This window comes from Mustela nigripes, chromosome 4 (assembly GCF_022355385.1).
Source record: "Mustela nigripes isolate SB6536 chromosome 4, MUSNIG.SB6536, whole genome shotgun sequence".
NCBI lineage: Eukaryota > Metazoa > Chordata > Mammalia > Carnivora > Mustelidae > Mustela > Mustela nigripes.
This window is the reverse complement of record NC_081560.1, coordinates 151,570,472-151,598,410: the sequence shown is the minus strand read 5'-3', so window position 1 is coordinate 151,598,410 and position 27,939 is coordinate 151,570,472. Positions and strand designations below refer to the sequence as shown.

General features: G+C 48.7%; 1 protein-coding gene across 3 annotated transcripts in view; it reads left to right on the top strand.

Moving 5' to 3' along the window:
- The first annotated feature begins 1,255 nt into the window (after window positions 1–1,255).
- The window catches only part of ARHGAP22 (Rho GTPase activating protein 22), a 165,042-nt gene continuing 138,358 nt past the window's right edge, over window positions 1,256–27,939 (top strand). The window contains exons 1-2 of one of the 3 annotated variants that reach the window (XM_059397985.1): window positions 1,256–1,501; window positions 4,916–5,080. In XM_059397985.1, coding sequence (XP_059253968.1) covers window positions 5,029–5,080 — 52 coding nt within the window. In that variant the 5' untranslated portion in view covers window positions 1,256–1,501; window positions 4,916–5,028. The remainder of the gene's footprint in view (window positions 1,502–4,915; window positions 5,081–27,939) is intronic. The other 2 variants (XM_059397983.1, XM_059397987.1) reach the window with 2 other exon arrangements.

The window sequence follows — 27,939 nt, the reverse complement described above, 5'->3', positions numbered from 1 at the left end:
GGGACTCGGAGAGGCAGCGTAATTTACCAGTGACCCAGCTAAAAGGTGCCCAGGCAGGAGTCAAAACCACCTTTGCTTGACTCCATTACAGCTCCCACGCCACCCCCAGCAAGCCTGGACCAAGGTAGTAACCCTCCACAGTGCATGCCCAAAGGAGGCCTAGCGTTCTGCTTTGCAATTATGCCCATGGTAGTCGTGGGCATGGAAGGGTCCAAGAGCAATACACTACACCTTGTTCTCACAAGCCCTGAGCTCTGGCCTAGCAACAAGCTGTGTGCCTCCTTGCCTCTGCCAGCAACTACTCTACCACAGCCCACCCCACCCTGCTCCCAGAGGCCTTCAAGGGCAGTGCTTAGGGTAGATGACGGGCCTCCCTCTGCTATGATCACCGCCCTGAGACTGGAATAACCAAGACTCCATCCCAGCCCCAGCCCTGCCCAGATGTCAAATCAGCCTTCCTGAGGTTTCCAGTCCACGGCCAGCCACTCTGATTTGGTCAGGGAAGGCAAGAGCAAAGGGCCACACTGAGTCCAGGGGAGGGGGAGGTCGGTGCACCCTCAGAGAAGGGCCTGCCCACTAGAGCCACTGGGAGGCCAGGTCAATAAAGGCTACCTTCCTGCCTCTGTCCTTGGCATTGGCTTTCAAAGGATGTTTCATCTGCTGTCCTTGGTTTCAAATCTCAGCAATACACTTGTAATCTGTCCCCTTGGGAAATTTACTGGACCTTTCCGACCTCAGTTTCCCAAGTGGGGAGATTTAAGTGATGCTGGTTCTTTGGGAAGTGGTTCAGATCCCCACCCCAACCCCCAACCTGAGGGCTCCTATCCTGCTAATGACCTCCAGCCCCACCTTTGTGCCCAGACTGAAGACACAAGACTGGCCAGCTGTGCAGAATTCAGGAAGACCCAGGGTGGAAATCCTCTGGAATCCTACACACCCTCCCAGCCACATGTGACCCCAGGGAAGGTGAGGCTACAGGTGAGGGTGGGGAAGATAGGTGCTGCCATGATTGGGCGGCCGGGAGCAGCTGAGCGGAGGCTGGGAGGAAAGTCAGGGTCCCAAGGCGTGCGAGGCCGTGCCTGCTGGTACCCGCCAGGGGGCGCTCTGCACCAAGTCGAACTCCAGGCGGGCTTCCGCCAGCCGGTCTGCCGCAGCCGCTCCTGGCAGAGGTTAGCCTGGCAGGGCAAGGCTTCCTCAGGCGGGGCAGCCGCAGGCTCTTAGCAGGCCAAGGACAGCCATAAGCACATCGTCCCCAGAGGCACCGAGGAGCCAGGGAGCCTGCATCTGACGGATGATGTTGGGCCGGGGCAGCTTCCTCCTGGTCCTGCCCGCCTCCCCTGCCCACTCGTCACATGGGGGACCGGGGGCAGGGCCAAGGCCCCCGCCACAGGGTTAGCAGAGGGGGCAGGGAGCCCGAGCGCTCCCTCCAGGCTGTGTCCGAGGAAGGATCCCAGGCCGGCCTCTGGGCGGCGAAGACGGCGGTGTCCTCCCCGGGTCCCAGGTGAGCTAGACTCCCCATCGGGCAGCACCCAGGCAGCTTTCCTGGATGTCCGCCTTCTCTGGGCGGATGCCCCCGGGTGGTGGGCGCTCATTGGCACAGCCCCCACATGGGGATGAAGGAGGGGCCATAGGGTGAACACATGCGGGGGGGCCAGTGCAGGACAACGTGGCCACTTGGCCATACTAGAGGGATGGGGTGGCCGTGAGCCCCAAGTACCGTGGGTCTAAATGTTCCCCCTCGTTAAACTGTGATGGGGTGACCCACAAGTCCACTGTAATATTACCTCGGTATGCTGTCAGGTGACCGTGTCTGCTCCACAGCTGAGCCTGCTGAGTGCTGCTTGTCCTGATTAATAACGCCTGTGGGTCGTGGGATGATGCCCGGTGCCCAGTGTGCCCGGTGCAGGGCACGCTGCCTGAGTGCCTGACGGCCTGGGGCTCCCAGCACTCTCTCCCACAGGGAGCCCGTTGGCTGTGTGGCTGGCGCCAGTCGAGCTGCTCATGGCTGAGTCATCCCTGGGTTCCCCAAGACTGCCTTGCTGGGTGCTGCTGGGTGCTGCTGGGTGCTCGGAGCGGTGCCCCAACTCTGCCGAGCTTACCTGGGCTGTGGCTTGCCCTTGAATGCTGCTGCCAAGAAAGATGGGTGAGGATACAGGGATGGCTGGTCTGGATGCTTGGAGAGCAGTTCTCCTGTCTTCTCTGCCTCTGAGATTGCTTCCCCTCTCCCTGGGGCTGAAAAGCAAGGCCCGCCATGTCTGCCCTTCCACCCCTGTTTTCCCCCAAACAGAAGCCCATGCGCCTGAGCCTTGTCATCCTCACCGCAGGCTGAGGGCTGAGGTCACACTTCTAACCAGAGCCCTCCTGGTACAGTCACATACCCGACACCCCTACACACATGTTCTCCCCCCATGATGTAAATGAGGACCCTTCAGGGGCAGAGACCAGCCCAGGGCACATGGCACAGCCAGGACAGAGGCCCAGCATACTGGTTTCCTGGGAGGCCTCTTGGCTCTGTGCTAGCAGAGCTGAGATGGGTCATACATCTGGCCAGGAGAAAGGTAGGGGCTGAGAAAAAAAATAAGAGCGATCATGTCCAAGGGGAAGAATTAACATTTTACACACACACACACACACACACACACACACACACTCCTGAGGTCAGTTTCATCTATCTTATCCTTACATCAGTCTGCAGTGGGCAGTGTATTTGGAGCTGGCTCCCCACATTGGTCACAGGGCTCTGGCACCTATTCCAGTATCTACCTCTTTCCTATACCAGCCCAGTCCACTCAGCTCCTCGGATGATACCAGGTTGGTTTAGCCAACACATACATCTCTCCCCAACCATCAGGACTGCTTCAAGGCTGGATTTGGTGGTCCAATCAAAGCCACCAGGTAAGAGATATTTGGGGAGATAGGGAAAGGAAGCTTCCCAGCACTTGTGAGAGAAACAACAAAAGATATAGTCTCTTCCTATTAGACATGAAGGAGAAAATATTAGGTCCTGAAGCTGGCATCCAGCATTTTTTTAAATAATTAAGAAACCTTGGTGTGGATGACACAGACACACAGGAAGAAAACAAGGGAACTTGGGGGTGGGAGGGAACTAGACTTGGTTGACATTATCAACTGCTGGATTGAGCCATGCCTGAAGTCCATATTATGAGTACTTTCCCACTAAAGGAGCCAGTAAATCCCTCATTGTGTTTTAAGCCAATTTTAATTGTCTTTTTTGTTTCTAGCAACTGAAAGTTTCTTACCTGATTATCTTCTTTTAACCAAAGATAAAATGGATACTCAGAAGGTATAACCACCAGATTGCCAGACAAAATACAGAACAACAATGAATACCTTTATAGTAGATACTATGTAGCAGGCAATATTTGGAAAACACTTACACTAAAAACGTAACTGGGCATTCTGTAGTTTTGTTTGCTAAGTTGGGTAGCCTTATTTCAGTAACATGTCCAGATTCACACCACTAGAAAAAGAAAAACCTGGAGACAGACCCTGAGTTTTTAATTCTAAAGCCCCTATTACACCAGGTCATAGGAAGGGCTTCTTTCTGTCACTCTTCATTCCCCTCGGCCACTCTCCTAGTCCTGTGTGCTTGGAGAATACAGAGAGATGTCACTCTGGGTCCCTAAGGGTCTCTGAGTCTGTCTCAGCTCTAGAGTTCTCTGCTTGCCACTCTGCTCCTCCAGCTCCTGGGCTGGGGTCCACCCCAGCCTCTAGTCTGGGGCTCTGCTGTGGCTTCTTTCGCTGTTAGCTGTCCCACATCATCCCCTGGAGGCACCACTGTGGCGATTCCTCTGCTCTGGTCCCATGCTCCCCTTAAAGAGGCCAGCAGCTGTAACTGTCCACAGATGGCCCAGGCTGGCGCACGATGACACTGCCCCACTGCAGCCTAGGACAGTGCTATCCAGCCCAGCAGCCCACAGCCCCGCTGCCACCTCCTATGGCTATGACAGCCTGAGTCCCTGCATGCCCGCAGCTTGTGGAGGAAAGGGATCTGCCCACACCGAGTGCTGGCCATGCTTGTCTTATCTGTGTGGTGGGGATTGGTTCTGTGATCACAATCACACTACCCAAGCAATACAGCAGAGACAGGAGAGCAGAGGAGACGAGAAGGGGAGTAGGAAGAACATTCTGGGAGCTGTCGTCCCAGAGTTTGCTCCTGGCATCTGTAAACTCCATCTGTATTTTAATGGACAGCATCACCCCCTGGGAACTGCCTTTCCCCAAGATTGCCAAGACCACGATGTCAATGACATTGATAGCTGCCTGAAACTCACTTGGCTGTTTCCTAATTGGGATTTTCTTTTTGATTTCCCACACCTGGAAATGATGCGTGGATGGTGCTGACTTTTCCAGCAATGGAACAAAAAGCTACACTGTTAGCAGCCAGAGTACAAGGCTGAGGGTCTGCCACTGGTGCTGTGGGGACTTCTTCTCTCCGTGCAGGTATGGGGACCATGTCCTTGGTCTCCCCATGGGCAGGACTGTGGCACACACCAGATGGGAGTCACAGACAGCATCCTGGCAATCTCTGCATGCTTGCCAGTCATTGTCTGTAGCCACTTTCTAGGCTGTGTGGGAAACACAGCTCCTTCTGAATCCAGGTCAGCTGATGGAAAGGATCAAACAGAGTGCCTGATGTGTGAAGGGCTTTACTGTTTCACTGTTTTCCTCATCTTGTTGATCCTCTGCTCACCGGGAGGGGCAGTTGTCATTATTGTTCCCATTTTACAGATGAGGAACTGATACCCATTGGTCCCATGACTTGCCCAAAGCCATTCCAAGATCCCTGGGCACACTTGTATTTAAGGGACTCATTCCTCACAGCAAGGCTTCTTGTTTGAAATCCAAGAAAACACCAGATAAAGGGCATTCTAAATATATTTCTTTTCTATAGATGCTGATCTCCTGTTACTGGAAAACAGGAATTAGCTTGTCTGCTTGAGGATGTGGTTGGTTCTTTATAAAAAGGATACACAAGAAATTTGCACATAGTCTGCCAGCTTCATTATGCTGCCGACAGCTTCCAACAAAAGAAGAACATTTGCAGCCAGATATTTCGGTAAGAATTTTATTTTATTCTATGTGGAATATGATTACCTTTGTTCTTGTCTTCTGGCTTGAGAGATGGGGTCATTTGAGTCTGGGAGACAGGGTCACTCGAGGAGCTGTCTTGGTCCTGTGGGCTGGAAGCATCAAGGGGCATTATCTGTGGTCAAGGCCTGGGCATGGGCTGATGGTGCCCACAGCCCTCACCCTTGAACTTGGGAGATGTTCTGTGTCTGCCTGAAACACAGAGCCTTCAGCATGACCATGATCGTTGGAGGGATTTGAGTCCAGTGACTCAGGGCTCTGATTACGTTCAGAGTCTGGAAGGATCACCGTGTCCAGAGACTGGGGTTGGGTGGGGGGGCGGTGAGAGGCAGGTCCTGCATGGGGAGGGGGGTACATCCTATTTGGAAGCAACTCAGCCAGGCAGTTGGTTCCGTAGCCCCCAGTAAAGTGCCTGCAGGGAACTGAGGCACAGAGGAAGCCCCCCGTGGGTTGGGTCATGTGCAGGGGCTGTGGGGGTGGTCGTGCAGCTGCTTGTTGGGGGGATCACACAGATGCCGGCTGGGTGGTTGCGATGTGGTGTTTCATGTTCTTTGTACCTGGACACTTTCCGAGGATGATTGAAATCCCAGATACCAGAGGAAGAAACACAGACAGCGGTCTTTAACCTTGCTCTATGTTAGAATCCCAAAGGAGCTTTTAAAAATCCCCAGGTCTTTTTAAATACTTGGAGATTGGTCTGGAGTGAGTTCCAGACATCAGCATATTTTTTGGTCCCCAGGTGAACCTCCTGTGCGGCCATGACCCAGAACCCCCCGACCGAGGCTGGGGAGGCCTCAGACAGCAGATTCTGGAGGAGAGCAATTGGGAACCCCTTGCTGGGGTCTGAGTGGGTGTGTGCAGGGACGAGCCCTCGAGCTCTATGTTCACACAGCCAAGTCACCTGGATCTGTGGGCTGGACACAGGCTAGGGGACACTACTCATAGTGTCCCTTTCTACAGTGGGGGTGGGGAGCAGCTGAAATCAGCTTTTAATTCTGTTCAATTCTAATGCCTTAGGGGTCTGTAGAATCTCCAGATTATTTTCCCTCAGTTAGGTTTATGGCACCAACTGATTTGAAAGGAAAAGTCACTCTCTTTTGTGGATGCTTCTGGCCACCAGATTTTCACAGTAGAGCAGATACCCACCCTCCTACCCCGCCCCCCCAACCCAGCTTCAGAGTGCAGATGCTAATTCTTTAAGGGAAAGACAAATGAGAAAGTGCACGGGATACCTGAATTTAAAGAAGGTTGAGTTAAATTTTCAAGGGCAGTGAAATTAACATAACCCAATTAACCGTTTTAAAGCAACTGGTTAATTGAGCGGTGATTTGTACTTCCATGGTGTGCAACCATCGTCCCTTTGCAGTCCCAAAGCATGTTCACCACCCTGAAAGAAAACCACTGAGCAGTGGTTCCCCACCTCCCCCAGCCCTGGCACCCACTGATCTGCCTTCTTTCTCTAGGACTCACCTACTCTGGATATTTCATATAAATGCAGGTACATAGCAGGTGTCCTTCCGTGTCTGGCATCTTTGGCATAGAATGATGTGTTTGGGATTGATCACATGGTAGCATGCATCAGCACTTCATTCCTTTAGACTTAATTAATTTTAAAAAGCATTATCTGACCACAAACAGCTTGGCAGCTTTATAAAGAGGGACTAGCCATGCTGTTCTATAGAAGGCTTTGGAAAATAGGAAAGTCGGCCAACATAAGGGAAGCAGTTTCTCCTCCTCATCCTTGGTCTCTCTGGGTCAGCCATTCTGTCTCTCTTCCTTTCTCAATTTCTCTCTTTTTGTCTCTCTGTCTCTCTCCCTCTGGCTCTTTCTCTTCTCTCTGTCTCTCACCATAGATTCTGGAGGAGAGCAATTGGGAACTTGTGCTTGCTTTTGTCAGATATTTCCAGGGAATTGGGGCAAATGGGAGATTTCTGGGGGTTAAAATGTTGTGCCGTACCTCATTTCTTCACTCTGCCCAGAGTTTTGTCGAGTCGAGGAACTGCCCAATAGCAGGAAGCCGGAGGCCAGCCAGCACTCTGGTCTTTCATTTGGGGAGACCTGGCTAAAACTCTCACCCAGCCATAAGCCCCAACACTTGTCAGATTTTCCTGTGGCACAGTCCTCCCCCCCATTCGGACCAGCTACAGCCTCTGTGCTCACCAGCTTCCCACACTGCTGCCCCCTGGCCTGTGCAGTTCTCTGCCAAGGATTGGAGGCTTCTCCCAGTTAGCTGACCCTCCTGGGTCCTTCCCACCATGAGTAGCTGCTGCAGGTCTGAATCCTGGTAGGCAGAAAGAGGGTAACCTCTGTGCATACTGGGCCAGAGAGTCCAAAAGAAAGAGAAGGCAGCTCTGAATTCAGTCATCCGTTCAGGATCCCAGCACCTTGGCCCACAAGCTCACCTCCAGGAGCAAGGCCAGAGGGCAGCTTGGACTGAACCTCCTCCATCATCGCCCACCCCGGTGCCCTCCCAACTCTGGCTTTGCTCACTTGATCTTTCTCCAGAACAGCTCTTCCCTCCCTGCTTGGTTGCAGGGACGTGAGGAAACCACATGGACCCAGGCGGGGAGGCGAGAGTGCAGAAGAATGGGAGACTCAGAGACAGGAGAACTGAAATCATAGGAAAGGAAGGGGTGGGTGGTGCAGGAGAGGTAGGTTGATGCCATGTTGAGAAACTTGGACTCTTTTTCATGGGCAGTAGGGAGCTATTGAAAGTTGTAAACGTAGGACTGATTGGATCAGATTTATAGGACACCTGAAACTTTATTATATGTCAACTACACTTCCAATTTAAAAAAAGGAGATAGATCAAATCTGTGGTTACTGGAAGTGGGGCCGGGTGAGGGAGAATTGGAGGAAAGTGGTCAAAATGTACAAATGTCCCCTTATAAACAAGTCCCGTAGAGGAGTGGAGTGTATGACACAGTGTATTATACTGCTGTATGATATATTTAGAAGTTAAGAGAGGAGATCCTAAGAGTTATCATCACAAGGAAGAAAAGCATTTTTTTATTTTTCTCTTTTTTTTTTGTACCTATTGAGATGACAGATATTAACTAAATTGATTATCGTTACCATTTCACAATAGATGTAATTCAAGTTATATGCTGTATACCTTCAACTTACAGAGTGCTGGGTGTGAACTGTATCCTAATAAAGCTGGGGGGGTGGGAAGAGCTGTTTATAGGAAGAATGCTGTGGCTTCAGGGTGTGAAGTCAGCTCTCACCTAAATTCTTTTTACAAAGACCTTCTTACTGGTCTTCCTGATTCTGCCTCTGGCCTATCCATCTCCTTCCAATATTGCAGCTGGAACAAGGCTCTTAAGGCCTAAACCCTTTGAGAAGTGGCACTTGCTCAGCCCATCCCAGTGGATTCCCGTGTCAGTCCTCCAGCTGACTCACCATCACCTGCCACATCATCTCCTGTGTTCCCCGCTTGCCAAGTGCCCGCAACACTGGCTTCCTTGCTCCTCCTCGGATGAGCTGGGTCTTTGCACATCCTCTGCCCTCTCTTCAGAGAGCCTTTCCCCCCAGACATCCTCACAGCTCACAAACTGACCTCCCCAGGACTTTGACCATCTTCTTTTGAGGTTCTCCCTGAGCACCTGTCTGTGTTCCAGTAGCACAGGTCATGCAGTAACTGAGTCAAAAGTCACCTGTCCGTCATAGTGACTTAAATACCCAGGCTGATGAAATAATCATGTCATGTGGTGCCGGCAGCCAGGCCAGGGGGTCAAAGGAGAGATTGAGCTCCAGAAAGGTCTCAGATGAACAGAAAATCCTCAGTCTGGAAGTCCCACATGTCACACTCATTGCCAACTCATTGTCCACCTACCCTTAAGGAGTCCAGGGGATTGGAAGTATTTGGCAAACACCGTGAAAGACCGCACTATTCACAGCCCACTCTGACATTCCTACCCTTCTTCCCTGCCTTATTTTTCTTCACTTTGTTTACTGTCATCTCATATATGTATGTATGAGTTTATTTATTTTTTAAAGATTTATTTATTTATTTATTTTAGAGAGAGAAAGAGAGTGCAGGGGGAGGGGGAGAGGGAGAAGGAGAGAGAAACTTAAGCAGACTCTGTGCTGAGGGGAGAGCCTGACCTGGGGCTTGTTCTCACCACCCCAAGATCACGTCCTGAGCTGAAACCAAGTGTTAGATGCTTAACCGACTGTGCTATCCAGGAGCCCCTCATATGTGTATGTATTTAACAGCATTATTGAGATGTAGGTTACGTATGATAAAATTCACCCATTCAAAGTGTACAATTCCATGATTTTTAGTATATCTGTAGAATTGTACAACCATCACCCTAATCCAATTTTAAGACATTTCTCTCACCCAAAAAAAGTTCCCTGGTACACATGTGCAATTAATCCATACTCCCACTCCAGCCCAAGGAAACCATTCATCTGCCTTTTGTCTGTATAAACCTGTCTTTTCTAGATGTTTTATGGAAATGGAATCATATATTATGTAGTCTTTTACATCAGGATTTCTTCACTTAGCATAGTTTGGGAGGCTCATTCACGGTCTTATGTGTATCCATGGTTTCCTTTTTCAGTTGTATGGATGTACACTTTGTTTCCCCCCTCACCTGTTGGTTTATTGTTTTACGGCCTAGGAAGACATATGACCTATCCTGAAGAATGTTCCATACGTGCGTGAAAATAATGTATATTCTGGACCCGTTATAAGGAGTGTCCTATATATAGCGGTTGGACCAGATTTGTTGATCATGTTGCTCGGGCCTTCTATGTCATTGCTGATTGTCTGTCTAGTTGTTTTAACAATTGTTGGTATGGATAGGAAATCTCCAATTCTTATTATTCAATTGTCTACTGTCCATTTCTGCCTCATGTATTTTGAGACCCTCTCTCTCTCTCTCTCTCTCTCTCGTGTGTGTGTGTGTGTGTGTGTGTGTGTGTATCTTTGTAATCGTTACCACTGCCTCCTGGCCTTGAGTGGGCAACCAATCCATCCCTGCCCCATGTCTCGTTGCCCCTCATTCCTCACACTGACTCACGGTGAGGAGGACAGGCAGGTATGTTTGCTCTAGCTGTCTTAACAAGTGCCACCGGCTGAGTAGCTTAAATGACAGAGATTTATTTTCTCCTCATTCTGTAGGCTACAAGTCTGAGATCAAGGTATCAGCAAGATTGGTTTCTTCAGAGCTCTACCTACCCCCCACCGCCTTAGCTTGCAGATGGCATCTTCTCCCTGTGTCTTCCTCTGTGTGCGTCTGGGTCCCAATTTCTTCTTCTAACCAGTTATGTTGGACTAGGACCTAATCACTTCATTTTAACTTAATTACCTCTTTAAAGACCCTAACTCCGAATACAGTCACATTGTGAGGTGCTGGGCATTAGGACTTTAGTATATGAATTTTAGGGGCAGATACAGCCCATAAAAATGGGAAGGAGCCCTCTTGTTTTCCTGGGCTCCCTGCTGGCAGCCATGAGCCATCCATGCCCCAGGAACAAGGAGCCTGGAGAGAGGCTGGGCAGAGCCCCTAGTGAACGTCTAGACAGAAGCCCTGCCAGACACAGTGCCCACTGGGGAGCCAAGAGGAAGCCCACACTTACCCACCCCCAGTGACTGAACCAAGTGTGGGCTGAGTCAGAGGATTTCCTTAGGGAGCCATTTTTTTACGATGATTTCTGTTCCTGTGCATCTGGGAGAAGTGATTTGACTCTGAGAATGATTGCAAAATAGTAAACCACAGAGAGGGCTCACAGCCCTTACGCACCTCGCAGCTTCCCCTCCCCTGCAGTCTCATGTAATGCTACCCCAGCTTCATGAGGACAGAGCAGCTCCCTCTGTCAGCCAGATAAGGAAGCTGAGACTAGGGAAGTACTTTGACTCCTGAGAGCACACAGCCAATGAGTGGCAGACAGGACTCAACCCAGATCTGAGCTGACCCATCTCTAGTGTTCATTCATTGCTACACCTCTGCCTTTAGGGACATCGACCGCGCCTTTAGCCATGGCCATCAAATCCCACACCTGAATTTGGAACATGCCCCTTGTAGTAGGACTGGGTGAGTGTTTCTGCTGCTGATACCATTATCCCAATTCTGAAAAAATCAGGCTGGTCTTTAGAGAAAGCCAGGTCTGGATGTAGTTCCTAGGTCCACCGCTTACTCTGTGAGCTTATTCAAGTTATATAATCTCTCCATTTGGGCTCCTCACTAAAAAGGGGAGATCCTGAGAGGTTATATCACAGAACCTATTTAAGGATTATGCATCTAATAAAAAACAGAGAGTTCAAGGAAGGGCACAGGTTAATTCCTGAATGAATAAGAATTCCTGTCCGGGTAAACCATTGGGTTCTACTATTAATCTCTGGCTCTGAGCTGTTGCCTTTGGCATTTTTTTTTTTTTAAAGAAAGTGGAATGATCAGTTTGTGCCTGATGGAGACTCTGTGTAGGGTTACAAGGACCATCTACTTAGAACCAGGCATCCTGTCTTGTTTCTTCAGTGTTAGGGGAGTGCTAATCCAATACCAGTCAACTGAGGGTCCCAGAGAAAGTCAGACTGTCATAGAGATGAAAGCTACTGAGGCCACCAAAGGTGGCCATGCCTGGGAAGTTCACTCAAGGATTCTCTAACACAGAATTGATAGTTCCTTTAGTCACTCAGCACACGGGGGCTGTGCCAAGCACTTGTTCCATGCACTGGGGATGCAGCAGGTAACAAAACTGATAAAAACACCCACTTCTTGGAGCTTATTCATCACCTGTTACAATCTAATGGAGGGGTCTATAGGAAACCATTCTTTAAGGTCCTCCGTGTAGATCTTGGGCCTCTGGGAGGTGAAGCAGGATCTTCCAGTGACAGGAAGGTGGGAGGCACAGTAGGAGTTGTTTGAAAAAGAATAGTCATTCTGTAGCAGCTATAAAATCTGACATGGAAAAAGCTGGGAAACTGTCATTTCTACCCATACAACAGGGGAAAATGTAAATGAACTTAAAACCAGTGACTCTTCTTAGACTCATCAGAAAATTGAGGTTCCAGGGCAAACCACCATCTCAAATCTGGAGCCATAGGGGAATTCAGAAAATAATAGCCCAGGTGAGTTTACCTGAAGCAGAAGCCACTGGAATCATGATCTGGTACGAACACTGAAATGCTAAATTTGACTACCTGCTGGAGGTGGGCTGTGGATTAGCTTGACAGTGAGAAACTCTGGGGGCCCCAGAATCAGCCAGTGGGAGGGGCACACTTTCATGGGTTTCTCCTCCAGGAACTTCACCAGATTCTCAAGATGAAGAGTCAAGATGTGTATGCCAGATAGGGGGAAAGGAAGAGCAACCACTGGAAAAGATGACCAAAATGTTCTCCACAGCAAAGGCCCATCCTCCAAGTAGAGTCCCTTACCAGAGCCAAAGTGACCTGGTGGGAGGGTAGTTGGCCAGCTCCAGGTCAGCTAGACTTCCTCTCACCTCAGGGGGTGGAGGAAAAGAAGGGGGTGGCCTATTTAGTACTTCTGCGGGTCATAGCCCAAGGACTCAGGCCCACAAAAAGCCTGAGTATTAACTACAAGATTATAACAGGCTTTCCCTCCCCGCACCTCACCAATGCATCAACTGGGTTCAAGTGTCACAGCGCATCACAGCTGAAGAAGCTGCCGACAGAGGCTCTATTTAGGAAGGAGTTCTTAGGGAAACCCAAAGACCATAGAGAAAGGAAAAAACAAAAACAAAAGCAAAAACAAAAACAAGGAAGCCAGAAAGCCTGGAAGCCTCTGGCACCTACAGTTACCATCAATGTTAATCACAGCATGGAGCCCAGCCAGATTAACATAAAACCTCTGACGCGAAGAGCTACACACTTCAATTTCTGTTACCCAGTACGTTATGGATGGCTGCCAACCAACAATTACAAAACATGTTAACCAGCAAGACAAAAAACACAGCCTGAAGAGGAAAACTGAGCCCACGGAGGGAGCCTGGAAGTCACCACTTCTTCCTAAGAACAGGTTCAAGCTGAACAGATTGAAAAATCAACCATCTTTCTGGGAGCCGTAACAGAAGGGAGGACATGGGGCAAACCACTGCCTCCGGGATTGGAGACAGACAAGCAGGACCCAGGGGTCACAGACACAGCAGAGACTCACATGTGGATGCCACCATGGGAGCCAGTGCCCAGAGAGGGAAACATGCGTGTGGCTGATGGTTTACAGGGGACTCGGTTGGGCCGCTCTGAGAGTTAAGGGCTCTGGGGAACCCAGTCCTAGGGGAGCCCCACCATACTGTGTGATTTACCTCCAGGAGCTTGGCCAGGTTCCCCGGGTAAATATCAGCAGGAGGAGAGGAAAAGGAACCATTTTTGACCAGCGCTCTTGGTTCTTTGTTTTGTTAAGATTTTTGTTTATTCACCTGACAGAGAAAGATCACAAGTAGGCAGAGAGAGAGAGAGGGAAGCAGGCTCCCTGCTGAGCAGAGATCCCAATGTGGGACTCGATCCCAGGACCCCGAGATCATGACCCGAGCCGAAGGCAGCGGCGCAACCCACCAAGCCACCCAGGTGCCCCTCGCACTTGGTTCTTAACAAGGCCCGACGTCAAGGGAAATTGGCTCTTCAGAGCCCCACCTGACGGAGTCTGATCAGAGCCTGACTGACCAAAAGAACGTAGACACGTAGATGCCCAACTCCAGGCAGCTGTAGCCGAGCATCAGAACCAGACCCAGACGTGGCAGAGATTTTCAAATTGTTAGGTGGAGAATTTGGAATAACTATGAGGGTTGTGTTTCGGACTTTCCGGCGATACCGTGAGTTACTTCACAATGGCTATGAGGTGGGGATGAGCGTAGGGGAAGTTGATGGGGACCCGTACCTGTGAGGAGTCAGCGAGCAGGGCTGAGCAGCAGGAGAAGCTGGGCTGTGATGGAAGCAGCGCCTCAGTGCCCTGCACACTCAGCTAAGGCTGGGGTGGGTGCTGGAAGCTGTGCTGAGTTGGGGGGAGAACACCAGGCCTGTATACCCCCCACAGTGACCAGCCAGGACTGTGGGAGTCGCGCCGAGGAAGGGAGTGTACCTTAGGTGAGGACATCTCCAGCGGAGGTGGAGGCGGGGCGGGGGGGTACACATCAGGCCTCGGTGTCATCCGGGTTACACAGCAGAGCCCACGACAGGCTGTAAATGCACTTTGTCTGCAAGATAATGCGTCTACAGAATACATCCTGGGGGGGGCCGCCTGCCGGGTCAGGGGGGAGCACTGCGTTCCTCCCCGAGTCAGTGTCCCGTGAAGGGTGGCGGTCCTCTCTCCACTCGGACTCCCGGGATAGAGGGACGGCAAGGCAAGCTCTGGCCCTTCTTGGCAGGACACGGGACTGTGGCCCCCACGTCTTACCTGGAGCAAAGAAAGGAGCTCCTGGGGGCTGCATGGAGAATGAGGAGAGATTTAGGCCCATTTTATGATGAAATCCTGTTGGTTATAAATATGCTTTTACAAATATTACTGAATCTGTGACTGGATGACTTTCAAAAATCTTTATCTGTTTGTTTGTTTTTTTAATTTTCAAAAGTCTTTACCCTTTAAATTTGCTAACAAGGTCACCAAGGAGAATCAAATGCCTTGAAAGCAGATTTCTGGGCCTATCGGTGGTTTGGGGGCCTCCAAGGTGGGAGAGTGAAGCCCACGGAACCAGCAGTCAGCTCCGCTGCACACGTACCATCTGGCAGACACCTGTGCCCAGTCCTCGCTACTGAAGTAGTCGGAGCCACCTGGTGTCAGACACCCCTGCAGTCTGGGCTTGAGGTGTCGGCTTAGCTCCTGCTCACAGGTGGTCTGGCACATGTCGCTTATCACCTCTGGGCCTACTTTCCTCTTAGAACAGGAACGAACAAGATGTCTTTGGGGGGTGGTGTGTGTGAACCTTGGTATCAGGGCTTGGCACGTGATATGCACTCAGCAAATGGTAACTGCTGACATGGGATTACCCTAATCTGCCCTGAGGGGCGGTGCTCCCACCAGGGCCAGATGTGCTCCTTTCTGGTGGGACTGGCTCGGAGACTGTGTGAGAGCACGGCTGCGAAGACAGGGCGGTCCTGAACAGAGAGGGCAGGCTGGATTCACATGGCCGCTGCAAGCAGGAAAAACAGGCCTGATGGCAGTCCCCTGCTGTCACCTCTGGCTATTGTCCCCTTCTTTGAATCCCAGAGCCATGTGTTCAAGTCTTTGTCTTGGGACTGATTCTCTAGACAACTCAAAGTATGGGACCAGGGCCCTGAGGCTAGACAGCACCTTTCTGCAAATGACAGAGGTGTCCCTCTTCCAGGCTGAGCCAGCCCCAGGCCCAGATCACAGAGCATGGTGTCAACAAAGCCCCATGCGTCTCTTCAGCTAGGCACACTGGCAGCAGGGCCCAAATGCCTAGCCCCACACAAGGGTTCTTACATAGTGTGCCCCAAATTATAGGTTTGTGATCATCTGTGAATCCTTTGGGATACTGGCAGAGACTGATATTTAAAACACCAAATTTGGAGAGAGGAGAAGGAAGCCATGGCCACAGGCCCAAGCTGTCCCCCATGGCCCTGCCCTGGGAGAGACCAGAGCCCCTGCACGGTCCCTGGTTCTTTTTTTTTTTTTTTTTTTTAAGATTTTATTTATTTATTTCTCAGAGAAAGAGATAGACAGAGAGCACAAGCAGGAGAAGCGGCAGGCAGAGGGAGATGCTGACTCCCCACGGAGCAAGGAGCCCAATGGGGGACTCGATCCCAGGACCCTGGGATCATGACCTGAGCTGAAGGCAGACACTTAACTAACTGAGCCACCCAGGTGTCCCCAGTCCCTGGTTCTTTGCTCTCTCCCAAACCCTGCCCTGGGCATAGCCCCAGGAGGGAGTGTGACAGGCCCTGGCCATGAGGGTTCACATCCAGAGGGAAGATGACAGCCTTGGATAATTTTCTTACCCTCTCTGATTCTGATACCAGCTGGGTATCCAACAATTCAATTCCATTCAGTTCTGGCACCAGCTGTTCAAAGTAGTGCCAACCCTACAGGTTAGGGACCCAGTCCCACAAAACTGCTCCCGCTTCAGACACTAGCTGCAAATGGGTTGCCCAGCACTTCTGTCCAACTTGACTACAAATTCAGGGATTCCTGGGATTCCTGTTTCAGTTTTGATAATTGCTCGAATGGCTCACAGAACTCACAAAAATGCTTCACTCACTGTTACTGATTTATGTTAAAGGATATTGTTTGGGGACAGTCAAATGGGAAGAGCTGTGTAGTCGAGGTATGGGATGAAGATAGAATCCCATACCTCCCTGGGTGTGCCACCATCCCAATGCCTCTAAGCTAGAAGCTCTGTGAACTCTGTCATATGGGCAGTTTTGTGGGGAGGTCTTCTGACATAGGTGTGATTGATCAAGTCATTGGTTCCTGTGACTGAAGTAAACTTCGAGTCCCTCCCCTCTCCCCAGAGGTGGGGGTAGGAGTGAGAAGTGAGGCTAAGCACTCCAGTCCACTAATCATTTCTTGGTCTTTCTAGAGGCCAGCTGCCATCTTGAAGGTCTCTGGGGGCCTGTCAGTAGCACAGACACAGGTGTGGCTGAGAGGGGCTTGATGTGAGCAACCAAGACCCTCCCATTGCTCAGGATATTCCAAGAGTTTTTAGAGTTCTGTGCTAAGAACCAGGGACAAAGACCACATATAAATTTCCTATTACACACACCCTCCCTGTGCGTGTCCTAGAGATGAGGACTGTGTTCTCCCAAGCTGGATCCTTCCACAGTGCTTGGCACTGGGCTTTGTAGCCTTGGTTCTTAACAAATACATGTGGAGAAGAAGGGATCAAAGGTCTTCCACCTTCCCTGAAGCCCCAACTGTGTTGCCATGGGTTTGAGATGGGCTTCAGTTTCGAAGACAACAAGTTAACAAGTGTCGATGTAGCACTTTCCAGAAACTACCATTTATTGAAAACTGATTCAGTGTTAAGCTTCATCTCTGTTTTCATGGGTCATCATGATGGCCCTGAGGGCTGGATATCATTAGTCCCAAGGAGGATCTGAGAGGCTGAGATGCGGGGGGTATTAGGATTCAAACCCAGCCTGTTTCTTGCCAACCCCTTGTCAGGTCTCCTGGCTGGAATCAGGACGAGAGAAATTCAGAACCAAGGAGGTCTGGCTGGGCGCATCCATGTTATAATGGTACAATTGGGGGGTAGGTGAGATTAGCTATTGCAGTATAACAAACCATAAAAATCAGCAGCTTCAAAATGTGAACAATTATTCTCGCTGATGGGTCAAGCTGTCCTGGGCTCACATGGTCTTCTGGGCTCTCTGGCGTGTCCACAGTGGGGATGCTGGTAAGGAGGGCCTCCCTCATTTTGTGATGGTTGCCGGCTGTCTGGTAGGGCAAACGCTGGGGTGACGGGTCCACGTGTCTCTCATGGATGCAGAGAAGGTGAGGGATTTGGGAGATTTTTGCAATCACTCTACCACAGGAGGGACATGGCTGCTTTTAAGAATTGGATGCTTGTTCTCCTGGATCTCTCATGGGGCTAGATTTCCTGGAGGCAAGCTAAGCATTTGGAGAAAAAGTTTCTGTTCTAGGTGACATGTTGTGCGTGTATAAACCCACTCCTTTGCTAGGACCCTGAGGGGGTTGAGTGTGGGTAGGTGGTGGAGCAGAGCCTCCCTCCTGGGAGCCTTGAGGCTGAGACACCAGCCTGAGCCAAGCCTGGGCCAGAAGACGGGCCCAGCAAAGCAGGTGTGTGAGTGTGCATGTTGGGGAAGGCCTTCCTTTGCAAGAAAGGGCAATGTAAGCACCATCTGGTCTAATTCCTGCTAGACTCAGCCATCTTTAAGCTGAAGGAGAGTTAGGAAAAAACTTCAGGGAGGAGATACAAAATACCAGCGTGACCCTTACAAGGAACCACCCTTAACTTGGGTGTATTGCAAATACCAGGTGTGTGTTTTGAAATCCTTTAATGCATTGTCACATGCCCTGGTGGCAGCGTTGCATTATGATTCAGATGTTGATCCTAGAGACAGGTGGATCTGGATTTAAATCCTAGCCCCACCCTGACTCCCTGTGCAATTTCCATTAGGCCACCCCAGTCCTCAGCTCCACGGGAGGCCACAATGGCAGCTAACTCAGAGCGGTTTGAGCTCAAATACTTACAAGAGTGTTTGAGAGTATTCCACTGTCCCACAGTGCGTGCTCGTGAATGCAATTTGATCATAACATATTCATCCCACTGTGAAGGGATGAATCATGGGAGAGGAACTCATTCGTGAGACTTCCTCTCTGAACTCTAACTTCCCTGTGGCCCCATTATCCCTGTTTTACATATGGGGGAGCAGCAGCTCAGAGAACACAAGCCGCTGGCCCAAGTTCTCAGAGTTACCCACAGGCAGGATCAGGATTTGAACTCAAGTCTCATGGGACATAAAGTCTAGGTAATCTCCTCTTGACTCCCCAGGCCTCCCTTGACTGACCCCTTCCAAAAGATCTCTGGTGACCAGATCCCAGAAGAGCACAATGGTCATAAGACATCAAGTGTTTTTGCGTAGATATTTTACTTACTCTTCACTCAACATGATGGCTTAGGTGTGCGTGGCTAAGAAGCAACATATTTTCAGGGAAATGACAATTGTTAATAGGAGCAGGGCCTCCCATTAGGGTTCAAATATGATAAAATCCTTTCACCCTGACCACACTGTTCAACATGCTTCTCTCTCAGTGACATGAGAACTTCTCTTTCTCAGAGTTGGCTCAAAATGGCTATCTTTCTCTTGACCCAGTCATGTTTTCTCAGATCTGGAAGATGCCATCAAAATTATCCAGTCCAATTCCTGCATTTTCCAGAAGAGGGAAAAGATCTGGACTGGATGGAACTCAGAACACTGGGATAGGTTCTCAAGTCCAGAAACCAGGTGCTTAACATCTGTTTTTTTCCTGGGCTGTCCAAAGAGATGTGTGTAGGTCCCCTTATTTAATCCTCTGAACAGTGCTGGCCATATGGTATTCATGTCCCAATTTTAAAGAAGAGGAAACAAAGGCACAGAGAGATTAACTGATCTGTCCAGGGTCCAACCTTTTGTCAATGGCCAGCCTGGCATTGGAAATGAAGTGTGACTACAGAGGCTGATTCAAGAAAAGCAACTGAGAAATATACAAGCCTACTCAAAATTAGGGAGTCCTATTTCACAAGGAGAAAACACACTAAGCACTCATCATTTCAGGAAGTGGTATTTTGTGATTGATTTGACTTCCTCTTGAGAAATACCAGAGCAAATGAGTCACAGTGACCCTCTGGGCCAAGTTCCTCTTTTTGGGATGTGCCCCAAAACAGTCTTGTTGTGGCAGTTTCTGTGTCAGCCCAGGGCCCCCCTTGGAGATTGGATCTGTGAACCCAGAACCTGGTGATGAGTCCACATTTCTTTAGCAGCAACGTCACTCCTTTGCTCTGAAGTGTTCTGCAGGGATACAGGTGTCCCTTGACCTGGACAACAAGGAGCCTGCTAGGCTCCCCTCTGTCATTCAGTCTCTTTTAGTGTATTTGGGGTAGAAGTGATACACCCTCTCTCCACATCAGAAACCAGTTCCAACCTTCCACCAAGGCACCATGGCAAATTTGCCCTAGATGATTCAGTCACTCATTCAGTGAATAGTTATTAAGTTCCCTGGAGACGCAAAGCTGTGCAAGGGATGATGTGGTTTCTGGAAGAACTCCTAGGAGAGTTAAGACATACTCACGGAACTAGATCAAAACTGTCACCACACAGCCTTCCTTCACCTTGCTACGCAGGGGATACCAGGCTGCTTTGGCCTGCACTGGTTGACCAGTTGGGGGCGATAGAGAGCAGCACGTGCTCCTAAGGCCCCTGAGCTCAGAGGTGGTGGGGACTGTCCCCTGAAGGCTGGTTAAAGGCAGGAGGGGAAGGCAGAACTCATAATAGGAGGACCATACAGAACCAGGAAGTTCCCCAAGGTGGCCAGGCTGGGTCAGCATGCAGGTGGTCCCTGCTGGAGCCTACAGAAACACATTTTGCCCATAGTTACCTCTAGACCAGAGTCTTTTGCTCTTAGAAAGGAGGCTGAGAAGCTATGGATCAGAGTCACTATTTTCTGAAAATAAACACTGAGCATGGAGAAGAGTAGGGAGACGTGCCAACCCCTGGAGAGGAGGAGCCCATCCCCCAGTCAGCACTGGGCGGCAGCAGGTGGTGACAGGAGTGGGCCTCACCAGCAGGGCCACAGTGTTCTCCAGGGCTGTCATAACATGTGACCTCACGCCAGGAGCACACCTGTGTGAGGGTGAGCCTGTGGGTATGTATCAGTCTGTACACATACCTGCATGTGTGGGTGGTGAAGCCAAGTTCAAGGGGAAGTGTGTGACTGTGTCTGAACCTGAGCCCGATCATGTGCCTGGGACAGAATGTGCGTGTATGATTGTGAGCACAAGGGTGTATATGTAAGACTGTGAAGGCGTGTGTGTGTGAGTGTGCATGCACACACATATATGAGTGTTTGCATGTGTGTGTGTGTGGCTGTGTGCACATGCGAGTGCATGTGTGAGGGTTAGTAGTTTCATATGTCTACCTCCCTCCTCACAAGATTTTAGTATCAGGTTACCTGTTTCATAACTGGCATAAAGGAAGCCACACACCTCCATTTTGTGAAGGGTCAAATATGTTCCAAGCATATGCTTCCTGCTTCAAATCCTGGTCTCATTTCATCTCCATCGCCACCGTGGGAGGTGACAGTTGCTGCCCCTATTTTGCAGCTGAGGTGACTAAGATACCGGGAGATGCTACTCAGCCAGTACATGATGGGGCCAGATTTCAATCCCAAAGCCCAGGCTCTATCCGTGATATCACCCCATAACCTGGCAAATGGAACCAAGAACAGAAAAATCTAATCAGATGACAGAAACTCATCAGAACGCTGGGTCTGCAGAGGATCGACCGGGGCTGTGAGCCCTCGGCACTAGCATTTGGTGTGTGCCAAACTGTAGCAGCTGCACGCCCGAGCGGTGGGCATGGCGAGTGTCCCCACCAGCTCACTTCCTCTGAAGTCACCTCCCCCTTCTGCTCCCTGTTGTATTTACATCAAGAGACTGCCTGCTGAGTTCTGCAGAGCTGCAAACAGAGAAGCCACATTTGGGGAGGCTTGAAATTATTGACCAAAACACAAGACTCTCGTGCCAAAGACGTCAAAGCAAACCGCAAGCTAGTGAGCAAAGTCTTTTAATGTGCAGGCAAATAAGTGTGTTATCTTTAACGGTAAGAACACAGATTAACTGGCGGGGCTGTTCTGGAGGATATGTCATATTGTGGGACTATCCGTTACCTATTGGTATGAGAAGCTAGCTCTCGGGGCCAAAATCTTAGGAAGGAATGACCTAGTAGTGGTTCTTTGCAGAGTTTACTGGGTTGTCAGTGCACAGCTGGTTCTTGCTTATTGTGAGCCCCAGAGTCATTGCTTATACACACTCTTGTACATGTCCTTATATAGTGTTCAGTTTGCAAAGACCTTCCACATACTCAGCCTTCCTACCTTAGTATGGGCCATTTGGGATGGACAGAAAAGCAATTATCATCTCTTTTGAAGGATGAAAGAACTGGCACAGAAAAGTTAAAGAACCTGCTCAGAGTAACTCAGATCAAGGCTGGTGGGGCCAGGAGTCAGACTCAGTGCTCTCGCTCTTCATTCCCTTGGTGCCCCACTGTGAGCGCTGTTTTCAGCTGACCACAGCAATCATTTCCAGTTTCCTTTAGTTGGAGCCTTAGTCATCCATTGCCTAGATCATCCCAATCCTCCTGTTCAATTCTCAGCCTCTGGTACTACCAAAGAGTCACCTTACACTCCTTGGGAGCCATCCTGTAGGATGAGCCATCTTTTGGGTGGGAAGATGAATGAGCCCAGAGGCTGTGGGTAGAGAAAAGGAATGTTGCTTCCCTCACAGAGCTAAGGAACAAAGTGGGTAGGGTACAGAGTAGGGAGCCACCCCTTTACCTGTAGACAAAGACATTCAGGACCAACTTTCATGTTCAAGTCAGTAACCATGACAAGGTCATCTCCCTGTGCTGTGGCCAAAATGACCACTGCACTGGGGCTTGACACCCAGGCAACATGTTTGGGCTATTCTGGGTGCCGTGCAATTCCATATAAGTTTTAGAACAAGCTTGTCAATCTCTACAAGAAGTTATCTGGGATTGTGTTAAATCTGTAGATCATTTGAGGGCGTACGAGTATTGCCATCCTAATGTTAAATCTTCCAATCATTGAACATAGAATGTTTTTCCATTTATTTAGCTCTTTTCAGCTAAGTTCCTTTCAACAGTGTTTTCTAGTTTTCTGAGAACAAGTTTTGTACTTGTCTTATTCAGTTTATCCTTGTGTATTTTATCCTATTCGGTGCTATTGTGAAAGGGATCATTTTCTTTTCTGAGTTCATTCTCAGATTATTCACAGCAGACGTGTAAAAATACAATTGATTTTTGTATATTGATCTTATTACCCTTCACTCTAGCTGCTCTCATCTGTTAATTCTAATAGCTTTTTAGTAGATTCCTTAAAATTTTCTATATACTGGGGCGCCTGGGTGGCTCAGTGGGTTAAAGCCTCTGCCTTCAGCTCAGGTCATGATCTCAGGGTCCTGGGATTGAGCCCCACATCAGGCTTTCTGCTCAGCAGTGAATCTGCTTATCCCTCTCTCTTTTCCTGCCTCTCTGCCTAATTGTGATCTCTATCAAATAAATAAAATCTTTTTTAAAAAATTTTTCTATATACAAGATCATGTCATCTGCGAACAGAGATAGTTTTACTTCTTCTTTCCTAATCAGGATACTTTTATTTCTTTTTCTTTCCAACTGCCTTAACTAGAACCTCCAGTACAATGTGGTCTAGAAGTGGTGAGAACAGACATCCATTTAAATCTATTGAGACTTGTTATGTGGTCTAGCATTTGGTCCATTCTGGAATGTGTTCCATGTGCATTTGAGAAGAATATGTATTCTGCTATTCTTGGGCAAAGTATTCCATAAATGTCTGTTAGGTCTAGGTGGTTTGTAGTGTTCTTCAAGTCCTCTATTTCTTCACTGATGTTCTATCCATTATTGGATATTGCAAATGGGATATTAAAGTTTCCAATTACTATTGTTGTACTATTTCTTTCTTGAGTCTATTTTTGCTTCCTGGACTTTGGTGCTCTATTGTTGGGTGAATATATATTTATAATTGTTACATATTCTTGGTGTACTGACTCTTTTATTAATATACATTGTCCTTCTTTCTCCCTTGTAATAATTCTTGTCTTAAAGCATATTTTGTCCGAATTTAGTATTCCCCCCTCCCCCAGCTCTCCTTTGGTTACTATTGGTGTGGAGTATCTTTTTCAATCCTTTTACTTTCAACCTATTTGTGTCTTTGAATCTGAAGGACAGTAGTTCCTCCTTACCCGTGGTTTCAACTTCCCCAGGGTGAGTTACCTGTGGTCGAACATGGTCTGGAAGTAGATAATCCCCCTTCTGATGTGTCATCAGAAGGATGATGTGTCATCATACTAGCTTAACCCTATTCACATTGCCTATGTCATTCACCTCATTTCATCTCATTATATAGGTAGTTTGTCATCCCATAGCACAAATACAGTATAATAGGATATTTTGAGAGAGACCACATTCATATACCTTTCATTACAGGATGTTATTATAATTGTTCTCTTTATTTATGAATTGTTGTCACTCTCCCACTAGGCCTAATTTATAAGTTAAATTTTATCATAGGTATACGGGTATAGAAAAAAACATAATCTATATAGGGTTTGGTACTATCTGTAGTTCAGGCATCAATGGGGGTCTTGGAGCATATCCCCCATGGATAAAGGGGGCTACTGTAAGTCTCTTTAGACAGCATATTGTTGGTATCTTTTTAACCCATTCTTCTACTTCAGCCTTTTATTTTTTATTTTTTTTTAAGATTTTATTTATTTATTTGAGAAAGAGAGATCACAAGTAGGCAGAGAGGCAGGCAGAGAGAGCGGAGGAGGCAGGCTCCCCGCGGAGCAGGGAACCGAATGCAGGGCTTGATCCCAGAACCCTGAGATCATGACCTGAGCCAAAGGCAGAGGCTTAACCCACTGAGCCACCCAGGTGCCCCTACTTCAGCCTTTTAATTGGATGTTTATATTTATATTTATATTTATATTTATATTTAGTGTATTTACTGATATTTAGTGTAATTACTGCTAAGGAAGGATTTACATTTGCTGCTTTGCTACTTTTTTCTGTGTCACATATCATGTTGTGTTCCTCAGATCTTTAATTACTGACTTCTTTTGTGTTGAGTAGATATTTTCTGACATAGCCTTTTAATTCCCTTGTTTTTCCTTCTTTACTATATATGTTTGGGTTGTTTTCTCAGCAGTTGCGTTGGGGATTTCATCTTAATTTATAGCAATCTACTTTAGATTAATACTAACTATACAAAACCTTTTCCTAGATATCTCTATCCTCACAGACATACATACTGTGTATGTTACATTTTCACACACTGTGGGCTTTATACACTGGGTGCTCCTGACCATAAACTTACCATTATTGTTTTATGTAGTTATCTTTTAAATAAGAAAAAATGAGAAGTTACAAAGAAAAATACATTAATCCAGTCTTACATATTTACCTATAATTTACAGCTATTCTTTATTTCCTCATGTGGATTTGAGTTACTATTTAGTGTCCTTTCATTTCAGCCTGAAGGCTGGAGCCCACATCATGCTTCTCAGCTTCTCCAGCTATTTCTTCATGGGCAGGTCCACTTGTGATTAGCTATCTCAAGTTTTGTTTATTTGGGAATGTATTAATCGCTCTTTCATTTTGGAAGAATAATTTCATCAGATATCGAACTGTTGGTTGACAGGATTTTTTTTCAGCCCCAAAGGCTAAATGTGTCACCCACTGCAGGTTAAAGGAAGGTAGTGTGTATGTACCAGATACTCAACAAAGGGCAGAGATGTACACCTAGACAGGAGCTGGGTTTCGAACAGATGAGGATGGAAAGGTCTGGAAGGAAAGAAGCGTCTGTCAGAGTGGGAAGACCCCATCCAGCTGCCCCTTCTGGGTGAGCTGAGATGACTGTCAGTCATAACCCACAAGAGCCTCTACCCGGGGACCATGACAACAGGCTGTGGAAGACAGCAGCCATGGCTAGGAAGGAGAGTCTGCGGTTTCCCGTCTGAGACGAGCGATGGTTAGCTTGGTGGCATAATTGGGGAAATAAGGAAGGAAATAACCATCTGTGAGAGAACAGACACATGGAAGGTGGGCCATCTGTGCTGAGTCAGGAGGATCAGGAAGTGAGAGAGAGGAGGAATATGGAAGCATAGGCTGAGAAGCATGATGTGGGCTCCAGCTAGAAGTCTGTGAGCTGCCAGTCACTGGAAGGCAACCCAAACCAGCTGCAGCCAGAAAGGGGAATTTATCAGAGGTGTGTTGGAGGTTTACAACATCTTTTGAGACCTGAAGATCTAGGCTTGTAAGATGGACAAGAGTGACGGTGGCTCTAGAGGGCCAAAAAGCGAGAAGCACGAGGATTCTTTTCTTATGGGACAGCATGGCCGAGACACCCTTGCTAGATACCTCCCCCATACTGGAAGGGAGCCCTGTCACAGCAGACATTGTCACTGCAGCCAGTGCTAGGAAGTCCATTCAAACTCTCTCTCAGACTTTTTGTGATGTTCAGGATTAGAATAAAAACCAGGCAGGGGCATCTGGTGGGCTGAGCCTCCATCACCTGACCACATCTGACTGCCTACAGGGACATAGCAGATCTATTCCTTATGGTGTCCAAAGAGGGAGATGGCAGAAGATTGCCCCATGATAGGAAGGGGCTAGATACTGTGTAGCACCCGAATAAGTTCCCTTCTACCATAACAAATGAAGAAAAGAAAAGGTATCATTTTAAAAGCAGAGGACTCTCGAGTAGTTTTATTAACTTGGAGAGAAGAGCCAGTGAGGGAGGGAGGGATCAAAGATGCAAAAGGAGGAGAAATGTCTAGAAGAGCAGAGGGAGGTTCTGTGCCAGGGGGAGGGGGCGGTCAGCCCAGAGGAGACGCACAAGGGGCAGCGCTGGTTGTGCGGGGGAGGAATCCTGACTTTGGGGAGAGGTGTGAGTTGAGAGAGAAGGCATCTGGGAAACTTCCGTTCTTTCCATCTGTCCCAAACCCTGGCTTTCCACAACAAGCAGGTGTTTTCACAAGGGAGAAGACTTGTTTTCCAATAATGCAAAACTGACCAAATTGGTGAGTCATCACTTTCTAAAATCTGACTCTTTAGGGAGTGGAAAACATTTCAGACCTTTTTCCTTGCTGCATCCAAGTGAGGACAGGTTTTGCCATTTGAGTCTGGGCAGGCAATAGCCTCACCACTGGGTCCCCCGCCCCTGCTTCAGGAAAATGGTGACAGCTCCTTGGAACCTCAGTACGTTGTATTTCCAAGACTCAGAACCCTATTAGTGAAGGTGCATTTCCCTCTTTCCTCTCAGGCTCTGCCAAAAGCAGGAGCTCAACAGGCAATCCCGCCTGGCCCAGCGTGTCAGGTCTGTGGGCTGGGGTCCTTTTTACCCCTCCCCTAGTGCCTCGGGGGACCCCACCTACTCACAGCAAGGCTGTCCCACTGTCAGTTCCACACACTCCCTAATAGAAGTTTTCCCTTCCAAGAATCTCACAGTGAGAACTTGAAGCTCGATAAAATCTTTATCTAAAAGCTGCCTGATTAAATGGGGAGCTCAGACACTTGGCCAAGTAGATTTTTAAGTGAATGGTATTTTTCTGAGCCCAACATTTACAGAGACTTAAAAAATGAGGCCTTTGAGTTCCATAAACCCCTGTGTGGTAACTGCCAGAGCCCACTTCGAGAAAGGATTCACTGGTCAGCTGCAGGGAGTGGGATCAATCGACAGCCCCTGGTTATCAACCTCAACTTTCAAGCCAACTTCATGCTGTTCTTGGAGGGGGGCACAATGATGGTCAAGGTCATGGTCTTCTTGAGGAGGCCCCCAGCCAATGAGCAAAAGGCAACGGTACACAGGTCTGACCCCCTCCACCCAAGTCAGACCCTCTACTAGGCCCTTTGCTTTTTTTTTTTTTTTTTTTTTTTTTTTTTTTTTTTTTTTTTTGTTTTTTTTTTTTTTTTTTGTTGTAGTGGGGGGGGAGCAGGAGTAGGTAGGGGGACAGGTGGGGTGGGGGGGTGGGGGAAGAGGCTCCCCACTGAGCAGGGAGCCCAATGTGGGGCTCAATCCCAGGACCCTGAGACCATGACCTGAGCCAAAGGCAGAGGCTTAGCCCCTGAGCCAACCAGGCACCCTGGCTCTCTGCTTTGGAGCCCCCCAGAATGTTGGCGGAGATGCTCTGGTTTGCTTGGTGCTCCCATGCTCCCCTCCCACTCGTGAACAGGTGTTAATTCCCAATAAAACTCTTATCTTAGCATCTGTCCTAGAGAACCCAGGCAGCATACCAGTCACTCATCCATCACACACAGCAAGCACCCCTGTCCCGGACATCAGCTGCCTAGACATTAGCCTGTCCTAAGTTGAAGGCAAGGTGTGACAAGTGTGACAGTGTAAGTTGGAACCGAAGGCTGTGTTTTCTGAACCCACTTGGTAACCCAGGCCCCCTCTGCCCTGATGTCAGGGCTGCAGAACTCTAGAAACCATGCCCAGAGGCTTTAAGTCACAACCGAGGGGCTTTCCAAGCAAAGTCTCCGAGTTCTGGTCTTTACTCTCTTGTCTGGGTGGTTTTGCAATGCCCAGTCCTGGATTCTGCATCGTTATCCTTCTGATTCTCTGGCCAGGAGCCTAGGACACCAAA